General features: G+C 52.8%; 1 protein-coding gene across 1 annotated transcript in view; it reads left to right on the top strand.

Annotated features, from left to right (window-relative positions):
* The first annotated feature begins 2,033 nt into the window (after positions 1-2,033).
* BSN (bassoon presynaptic cytomatrix protein) overlaps positions 2,034-10,295 on the top strand; it is a 54,905-nt gene continuing 46,643 nt past the window's right edge. The window contains exons 1-2 of the mRNA XM_087866694.1: positions 2,034-2,169; positions 2,412-2,487. Of these exons, the coding sequence (XP_087722820.1) occupies positions 2,034-2,169; positions 2,412-2,487 (212 nt within the window). The remainder of the gene's footprint in view (positions 2,170-2,411; positions 2,488-10,295) is intronic.

The following is a 10,295-nucleotide window of genomic DNA, read 5'->3' as shown; positions in this document are numbered from 1 at the left end:
AAAAAAAGGCACAGAGGTAGGAGAGACCCCGTGGTGGAGGGCTTTGAAGGCAAAGGGCCAGCGTGTCCTGGGTTTGATGACAGCCGTGCAGCGCAGTGACCCACCTCTGCAGGGGGTGCTGGTGGCGCTTCCCTCCCACTGCGCAGCAAGAGTGAGCACTTAGCACGGTGTGGCCCACGTGAGCCTCTGAGGCTGTCGCTGTGCAGTTGGCACAGAAAAGCCAGACTGCATTCAAGTGGGCTTTCTGAACAAGACCCTGGAGCTGGGCGTGCCCTGTGTCTCGGTCCCAGGCTTCGGACCCCTTTCTCCCCGCTCCTCCCCCCAGACTGTCATCAGCCCAAGAGGTCTATAAGCCCCAGGACTGTGGCAACACGTCCTCTCTCTTCCACGGCCAGTGTGCTAGCCACCACTGTCACAGAGGACCCACCTAGTCCCTAATCGTTCATCTCAGCTCATTGGTCATCCAGTCCACAAGCATTGACTGAGCGCGGCCCTGTGCCACGCCCTGTGCTGGCCTCCCAGGACCCCGTGGTGACCATGTGTGGAGGAAAGGCTGGCGGCCCGCTTTTCTCTGGAACCCTCTCCCCTCCCCCCGTCTTCCTCCGTGGTTCTCTCTGATTCTGCTCGTACACATTCACGTCTCTTTCTGGGGGGGGGGCCCTCCACCCGCCCCTCCACACACATACCTGCACATTTAGGTTCTAATTATTTTGTGTATGCTACATGTGAGAACACTTGCTTCAAATTCTTTATTTGTAACAAATTTGAAACTGCCACAGGTAATTTTCAGAGGGTTTCCTTCTCATTTTATAACCGGTTTGTCTAGTGCCAAGCACCGCCTGGCTGCACGCTAGGGCTGCCAGCCCTTTGTCCAAAGGCGAGGACTCTTAAGCCATTGGAATAGCCCAAGAGCTAGCACAGTGCCCCGGCTGTGGAGACAAGCGACAGAAGGACGAGAGCCAACAGGGTGGCCCTGGGAGATGGGTAAGAGTGGGAGCCCTCGTATGGATTTACTCAGAGCTGAAACTAAGGGCCACAGGTGATCCCCAATCATAATTTTCTCTTACCTTTTTTGAGTTACTGATACGTTTTTCCTTATTCTTTATAGAAAAATAAAAAGAAAGAAAGGTATTGCCAGTGAAAAACAAAAAAAACCAAAAACTTTTAAAATATTTTAAATGAAAAAAAATAGCAGTTCTGATTTCTGGACAGGGAGATTTTTTAGCATGGAGTGGGGTAGACGTTATTTTGGTGCTTCTTTCTCCCCCAAAATACAAAATAGACATAGTTTTTGGATACTACTAGCTTCCCATGAGAAAGGAGTCCAGAGGTCTCAGCCAGGTAGGGTTTCCCTGGAAGTCAAGAGGAGCAAGCATGGGGTGCTTCCAGGTCCAGCACAGCGGGGTTCACCCTATTCGTGTATTAATGACTCAGGCACTGGAGCTTGCTAACTGTGTTGTTGGCCCCTGTCTTCCTGCGCTTGGAGCTGGGCTGGGTGTGAAGTAGGCCCCTGGCCATCTTTGTGGGCTGAGGCTGTGTCCTGGCAGCCCCAAGGGCAGGCTGAGTGCTAAGTCCTCAGCCCTGGGTCTGAAGACAGGGCGGGAGCTTGTGGAGTTTTCTGGCTTCTGCCCTGTTGGGCTTGGCATGGGAGAGTAGGGACTGCGGCCTCCACAGTCACAAAGACTTGTGGTTTTCTCTTAACTTATCTCGACTTTCTGGTTTCAGCAGACTTTGGAAGAGAGCTGACAAGCACAACACTGTCCCCTTGGTAAAAGGCTGTAGTAGTAGAATTTTCAGGAGCTAGAAGCTGGGGAAAGCCAGCTCAGCTTTATGTAATGACTTCTGACTCCTGATTAGAGCTTCCTAGCTTTAGGAGCACTCCCCCTGAGCCAGAAAACTGGGACACTTCACAGCTCAAAGTTGTCCCCATATGGGGTCCTAAAGCAGGTATCTGTAAGCCAGGGGCTGGGTGGGGAGCAGGAGCCTTAGTGGCTTGGGCTGGATCAGAACTCCTGGGCCACAACTTGGAGGCCATGGCACTTCCAGAAGACAGGGTCAGTAAATGTAAACAGAGGGCCAGCACTGGGGCCAAGGCTTTTGAAAAGGCTGTGGAGAAGGGGCTAAGAATTTGTCTGTGTGGCTATGTGTCTCCTCAGAAAGCTGAGTCTGGTAGGAGAGTCCCTGGGGCTATCTGGCTGGCCTGGAGGCACTCTTGAACTGTGCCCTAGCCATCATGGGCTGGAAAAGCCAGGAAGTTCCTTAAAATGGAAATGCTGTGCATAACGTCGGTCTTGGTGCAGGAATGTGCTATGATTTGTCCAGACAAGTGTCAGGGTCCTGGGTTCAGTCCTTAGAGTGCCTAAAGGGATGAGTCCCTAAGGCTGGGACCCCTTTCTCCTCTCGTGTCCCAGGTCCGGTCCCTCGGAAAGCCTGGGAGCTGATGAGGAGAGCCCTTCAAGGAGCCGCTGACCTGGCGCTGAGCTCTGGGTGGGGACTCTGGTCTGGCTGCCTGCCTGTCTCCTCTTCCCTCCTCTGGCCCTTTTGGCTCCCAGCACGGGCCCCCACCTCCCCTGGCTCCGCCAGGAATCTCCTGCTGATGAGCTCTTCCCCAGGTCTGCAGAATATGTGGGGGGAAAAAGGCATCAGGGCACTGAAAACAGTAACACTTCCCTCCTACTGATTTTTAGCTCAAGAAGCCAGCTCCTTTCTGCACTGTAGTAAAACCAACCTTTGGATCTCTTCCCCTTGGAATTTGTGATAATTGGCTAAACCAGATCTTTGTAAATCATGAATGGTATAAATATGACTGTTCAATTCACCTAAAAGAAGAAGTTGCTTCCAAGCCTTAGCAGGGTCATTTCCTACAAACCTTGTCCAATTACAAATTATTTTTCATCAGTTGATTGAAAGAGCCTGTGGAACTTCTGCTTCCTCCTGCTGGCAAACAGGGATGGTACCCATGTTAGATCGGGAACCCCTGCCCTCATGGCGTGCTCAGTCCAAGCTGAAAGACAGCAAACAGTGCCTTGCAAGGGGGTAGCCCTGGGACTGGGGTTGGAGGGACGTGCATAGGGAGGGAGACCCAGGAGGCTTCACACCAGAAGTTGGGTTTGAAGGGTGTGGAGGCGGTGTTGAGCTGGCCTTCTGGAGAGCCCATGGGCATGGATGCAGGAAAGCTGCTGGCTGCTCGGGAGCTCCTAAGCCTCAGGCAGGGCTCGCACTGGGGGCGTGTGCGTGTGCTTGAGTGACAGGCTAATGTGATAGGCTGGGGCCTGCTGGTCACGGGCCAGATTAGCCATTGAGGAATTTGGCTCCCATGGGCTTCAGGAGGTCTGGTACCTTCTGAAATCAAACAGAAATGTGTATGAATGTGTACTTTTTCTCTTCTTAGGGATGAAATCTAAGTTTTTTTTTTCATTTTTTTTATTCATTAAAGATTTTATTTTTAAGTAACTTTTCACCCCACGTGGGGTTTGAACTCACAACCCTGAGATCAAGCGTTGCACACCGTACTTACTGACTGAGCCAGCCAGACGTCCTCTAAATCTAAGGCTTAAATGAGATTTATAAAGGGGTCCATGCTTTAGAAAGCTTAGAACTTGCACAGGTGGAAAGCCAGAGAAAAATGGTATTTGTTTTGGGTTGTAAAATGTCCTCTGGTTAAATGTGATGAACTAAAAGAGTCTCTTTGTTCGTTCCTCTTACCGAACTAATGAGAAACGACTGCGCTGCAGAGGCAAATGTTAATACACCTACAAGGGGAGCTGGTCAGGCCGGCCCAGAGCTCTCCGCAGTGATGGTCGGTGCTAGAAAACACAGGGTCTGCCCCTGCAAAGTCCTCAGGGGAAGCAAGTGTGAGCCTAGAATTTTTTTTTTAATAATTATATTGTTTTATTATATTATGTTAGTCACCATGCAGTACATCCCTAGTTTTTGATGTAAAGTCCCACGGTTCATTCCTTGCGTATAACACCCAGTGCACCATGCAATACGTGTCCTCCTTACTACCCATCACCAGCCTATCCCATTTCCCTTCTCCCCTCCCCCCGAAGCCCTCAGTTTGTTTCCCAGAGTCCATAGTGAACCTAGAATTTTATATCCAGCCAAGCTGGTCAAGTCTACCGACCACAAAGCTGCGCTCAGATATTGAAGAACTAGGGAACGTGGTTCCTCTGAGCTGTTGTTCAATGAACGAGTGAACAAACATTTCTAGAGAGAAACTCCTTAAGACATGAGCGGAGAAGCCAGGACCAAAGGACTAGTAGCCCCTCAACAGAGTCCAGAGACCAGGGGAGCGGCATCTGCCACCACTTGTGCTCAGGCAAGCTACCATCCACACAGCCCCTGTCCCAAGCTCCGTGGTACAAGAGACCTTCACAGCTGCACTGAGCTTGTGGCCTTTGACGCTTCAGCTGACGGACACCTACCTAGGGCTCCCGTGACTCTGGAGAGCCATGGGCTGGAGGTGCAAATGCGACTGGAGGGAAGGTCGAGGTCAACACTACATGCATCCACTGCTCCCTTTCTGGCGGGGATGAATTTGGCCCCAGGTGGGCCTGGCCCGGCTCGCAGGGAGACACTCCAGGGCCTTGGCTATCCCCCCAGGCAGGGCTAAGGGTCTGGTTTTGTTCTACCTCATGGATCACGATTCCATGGCCTTTGTGCTTATGTGCCCTGCTCCCGGGTTCATGACAGACCTGACTAACCGATGGCGACAATCTTTCCCACCGATCTTTCGCAAACCCCACTCTCTGTGCAGTCACTACCAATTAACAGAGTCAGAGGAAAGTTACCCTTATTTCCCATCCTTGTTCTGGATTCTGGGGATGGGCTGGGCCACCTCACAGTGTTCTGAGAGATGCTCTCACCCTGTGGACCCACACAGGCCCTAGGGCTGGGGAACGAGGTCCCCAGGGCCTGCTTTCCTTGTGTCTGTGGCTTGGCCCCCACCGTGCTGCCAGCCCTGGCAGTCTCTCCTCTCATGCTGGCAGCTCCCCTGGCCGGTGCTGGATGGCAGCAGCTCACACGCCTACCGGTCCCTCTCGCCATCTTCTCTGCCACGCTGACCCACCTGGCGAATCATCCCAAGCTCTCAGCGGCAGCAGAGCAGACACGCTCAGGGCCTTAAGCAGGTTCTCTGCCGGCCCAGATGGGCTGGCCTGGGACCAACTGAGGCTTGTTGTTTGGTCCCAGGAAGACTTCCAACTGCTAGACGTTTCTAAGTGGAAAGGATGAGTGGCGGTGGTGGGTCCCTTCACGTGGGTTTGTGTGCTAAGGGGTATGAGTGTGTGTGTGCCCACGTGCACAGGTATCCCCTGCTGTGGGGGCTGTCACCAGGCCAGCATGGTGCTTTGTCCCCACTTGGAGGGGACGAGCTAATTCTCTGGGGTCCTTCGGGTCTTGGAACCTTACCTTCACGGTGGGGCGGCAACTTCCAGGGGTTGGAAGTTAGGAGGGGAGGGTATCAGCCTCTGGAGGAGCTCTGCTTGTCTCAGTGACCCCTACTGTCACCACCCAGGAAGCCTCTGCATAGTACCTTCCTTCCCCAGCCAGCAGGGCGTCCTCTGACTTCAAGAGAGCCGCTCAGAGGCTCTGAGCCCATGGTCCTGGCTTCTTGTCCCATCAGAGGCTCAGAGTAGTAGCCGAGTGTTATGGAGGCCCTCACCTCTGTGCTGTTCTGTCAGCCGAGCGAACTCTTTTTGGTTCATAGGTGGCTGGGCAGGATGGCGAGGGCAGCCCCCAGGGGCCTGGGGAATTCCTGACACCGACCTAAGGTCACCTGCATTGGAGCAGGGCTGGGGGCAGGAAAGAGTCTGGGGTTTGGGCCACCAACAGAGTCCTTTAAAGATTGGGAGATGAAGGATTTCCTCAGCAGAGGAAAGTGGGGCACACGTGCCAAGGAGGGGAGGGAGATGAGCAGCCAACAGAGGATGGAATGAAAACCCCATTTACATATATTTCCGATCTCATCCTTTCAAACTCTTCCATTTGGGGGAAGTGTGTTTTATCAGTAATATGCGTGCACATAATTGGTGGACAAACATTCATGTGTGGGGGCTAGGCAAACGTGTTTTATTGATACGGATACATGATCAGAAAGGCCCAAGGCCACAGGCCTTAAAGCTGGGTAGGTCAAGAAATGTTTTCTTGTGTGGACGCTGGAATTTTTTTCTAAATTCAAACTTTCTGAGTTCTCCCATCCATTCGTGAGGGAGTTGCTCCAGGACCCAGGACTTGCATGCATCCTGCTTCCCAAGATTCTGCAACCCTGAGACGCCGGGCTGGCTCAGTCGGTTAGAGCATGCAACTCTCCATCTCAGGGTTGTGAGTTTGAGCCCCACGTTGGGCATGGAGACTACTTACAAAAAAAAAAAGAAAGAAAGAAAAAACCCAACCAAGATTCTGCAACCCTTATTCTCTGCCTGAATCCACAGGGACCACCGGGTGGCCCAGTGGTCCTTCCTGGCATGGGTCTGAAAGGAGAGGGTCCTCCCACAGCATCTGCCCGATCATAATTGCCTATTAGAGAAAGGTCAGCCATGAATTTATCAAAACCTTGTTTGAAGCTGTGGGACTCTTCCGGCTGCTCTGACTTAGAAAAATAGCTTCCTTAAGTTCAGTCCCCTCCTGGTGAACAAAGATTGTGCTTGATTGGTGTGAAATAGTTCTCTCTTCAATATTCAGCTGGAGGTGGTGGGGGGCGTGTTCCTCTGGGGCCCATCCGGACTCCCTGCCTCCCTGCTTTTCCTTCCTCCAGTCTGGTCAGCCTGAGCAGCCCTCTCTGAGTGCAGCTACCAGCGTGGTTCTTGGCGCCTCCCCACGGTGGACCCGGGCAGCCACATCTCTCCCTGATGGCCCTGCCCTCATCAGTGTTCCCGGTGCCTGGAGCCTCTTTGGTCAGCGGAGCTTATTGGCCTCATGCCTTTCCTGGGATTTCTGACAGAGGAGAGCCCAGTTGTGACCCGTGCAGTCTGGATCATTTCTCCCAGCGGTGGCTATGGTACGGGACAGGAGTGCCAAGATGGATTCAGCTCTGTGCCCCTCCCCAATGGCACCCCTGTGCCGGAGCGGGGGGGGGGGTGTCCTTCCAGCCCTGCCAAACAGCTTCAGGACTTGTTTCTGATCAGTCAGTAGCCTTTAATGCCAGAAGGGGGGAAAGCTGGTAGAAATCCAGCTATTTTTACATCCTCTACCTTTCTTGGCTATCTTTTAAAAATATCTGTCCCTATAAGCCATTTTTAGTGTTCCCTGCTTGGCTTCCAGCCACTCCTTCATATCTCTGCTCTCCTCCTTCTCACCTACTTGTCCTCCTGTGTCTCTTCTGCTTTATGGCAGAGCCCTCCTTCCCTCCCTGCTCTCCTGTCCTTATGCCAGCCCTCGCCGAGCTATCGTGCCCCCCAGCGGCCTTTGGGAGGACGGTTGGCCTCACGGGGCCTCACTGCTGATAGTCCAGATCCCTAAAACCAGGTCTTCTGTGGGGCTGGGCTTGGACCCCTCCCTCCCCCTTCCCTTCCTCTCTCCCTTCTCCACCCGGCAGAGATCTTTGTTAAGGAGGGGCCGCCTGAGGAGGCCCAGGGCTACCCCAACCACTCTGGTCCCCATGGGACTTGGGTCCAAGGATGTGTCACAGACGGATCTCCTGGATCACGTGCCATGGGCAGATCCTCATGTTCAGCAGGATGGGGAGCTAGCCCCTCTCAGGTTGGCCCAGCTGGGAGAGGGCTGGGCAGTCACAGGGTGTGGCCCTCATGGGTGTAGGCTTTTCTTCCACGGCTTCTCTAGTTTTGCCGCCTTCCGTCACGGAGGTTCCTCATAGCACATCGTTGGATGTTCCTCCTCTGGGAAATTCTCTAACCCGGGGAGAGGGGTGTGTGTGTCTTTTTGTTCTTTTTCTGACTTCTCTGCTCCTGGTATCTCTTCTGCTCCCATAAATGGTGGTGCTCCCCACGAATCTTTCCTAGACCACTGCTGTCTTGTGTGATCTCTGTCCCTGAGTCTTGCCTGGGAATTGAACCTTTAACTCTCCCCAGGAAAAATATCTGGACTTACCTGAATTGAATCCCGGCTCGGACCCATCTCCTGATGTCTCTTGCACCCAGCCACCCCCATCTCAACAAAACCCAACCAAACCTTGTGATTTTGTCTTTTCATCTCCCATTCCTCACCCACCAGTTCTCTCCCTGAATCCCCCATCTCAATCAAAAGGACCACTCCTCCCTGGGCCTCAAGCCAGAATACCCCCACTGAGCCTTCCTTTCCTCTCACCCCATGGACTGTCTCTTGGGCTATTGCCTTATTCTCACTGTTTCCCTGCCTCCACTGTCTCCTAGATGCAGAGCCAGAACACTCTCTTGTTTGAAAACCCTAGAGGCCCTGCTCCCCTGGCCTTTCCCTTTTTAGCTCTAAGCTTTCCCATAGTTCAGGTGGCTCTAAGCACGTGATGCTGGGAGCTGTTCTAGGTGCTGGGGATGGTGCGGACTTACACCAGCCCGGCCTGCCCGGCACGGTCACACAGCCACACAGCCCGAACACGCTCTGTCATGCCTCGGAGCCTTTCTCCCCTCTGCCTACCTTGCCCTTTCACCTCAAGGGAAAGCCTCGTTAGACTTCCGCCCCTCCCCTGGGCCGTGTGGTGTGTAGGGCAGTGATTCGTTTGTACATCTGGCTCCCCTCTACACCGTAGGCTCCCAGAGGACTGGATCTCTGTCTGATTCACTTTTTTAAAAATTTATTTCAATTAAATATTGAATAGGTATTTCTAAAGAATATAAAACTACTCATAAAATATGTATGAGATGTAAAGGACAACAATACAATGAACACCTGTGGACCCACCTTCCGTTGTAAGAGACATAATTTGTTCATACCATCAATACCTCTCACAGGGCCTGGAACCACGCCAGGGGCCAGCTAGGGTTTGTCAGTGACTACGTCTCCGAATGAATGAATGAATGAATGAATGAATGAATGAATGAATGTGGTTTTCTCTGTGAGTCTGTCAGCGTTGCCGGGCAAACTCCACGCGAAGTGGTCACAACTGAATCGTGTTGCTGCCCCACTCAGTCCCACTCTGAGCTCGCTGCTTACACATCTTTCTGTTTACTTTGGGTGTGCTTGTCGGGTGCCCATTCAGTACCAAGCGTGGTGTGGGCCCGGGCGGCAATGGGGAGCAAACTGTCAGAGACCTTCTCCCGGGGCTCTCCCCCTTAAACATCTCCTCAGAAAAAAAGAAAAAAGAATCCAAAGAGCCCAAACTGCCCTGCTGCCCCATCCTCTACAGCCTCACTGGGCTCCCCAGAGGGGCGGTGTGGGACGGTGGCTAAGGACAGGGACTGCTGGCCTTGATATAAATCATATTGGCTTTGCGAGTGATGTACCTTCTCTTGTCTGTAAAATGGGCAAAATGGATCCCACCCTGTGGGTTTGCAGTGAGTCATAAGGGAGTTACTATGTGACAGGTGCCTGGCACATGGTGGGGCTCATGGTAAGGGCTTGGTTGACGTCACCCCACTGTGGTCAGCAGAGCATTCTGTGTGGCGGGGCTGGGGGTGCGGTCAGCGGCCAGAGAGGACTCCGCTGTCATTTCTGCAGTTTTCTGAAGTGCGAGGTCGGATCCAGAGAAGGGCCGAGCGCCGTGCTAGTCACGTGCCATGCCTCGTTTCCTCAGCTCTAACCCGCTTTTGGGCCATGTTGTGCTGTTCTGAGTCATGACGTGCCTCCAGCGCATCCGTTCGGGAAACAGCTGCTGTGTGTTCAGCGTGTGCCAGGCGCTGCGCTGGGCTCTGGGACGCAGCTATGGAGATGGCACACAGAGGCCCTGCCCACACCGAGCTGGCCGTCTACTGCAGGGGTCACAGAGGACACACAAAAGCAATACATATATGATGAGTTGGAGGGTACTCAGTGCCCCGGAGAGCAAAGGGGCAGGAGGGACAGAGCTGCATTTTCTTTTTTTTTTTAAGTTTATTTTTTATTTTTTATTAATCTCTATACCCAGTGTGGGGCTTGAACTCATGACCCTGAGATCAAGACTCACATGCTCTTGTGACTGAGCCAGCTAGGGGCCCCAGAGCTGCATTTTATTTTATTTTATTTTGTTTTATTTTTTAAAGATTTATTTATTTATTTTAGAGAGAGAGAACATGAGCAGGGGGGAGGGGCAGAGGGAGAAGGAGAGAATCTCAAGCAGACTCTCCACTGAGCGTGGAGCCCGACATAGGACTCGATCCCACAACCCTGAGATCACGACCTGAGCTGAAATCAAGAGTCAGTTACTTGGGGCGCCTGGGTGGCAC

This window comes from Ursus americanus, chromosome 14 (genome assembly GCF_024610735.1).
Source record: "Ursus americanus isolate L20-20 chromosome 14, mUrsAme1.1.p, whole genome shotgun sequence".
In the NCBI taxonomy this organism is placed as follows: Eukaryota; Metazoa; Chordata; class Mammalia; order Carnivora; family Ursidae; genus Ursus; species Ursus americanus.
This window is presented reverse-complemented; position numbering and strand designations above follow the sequence as displayed.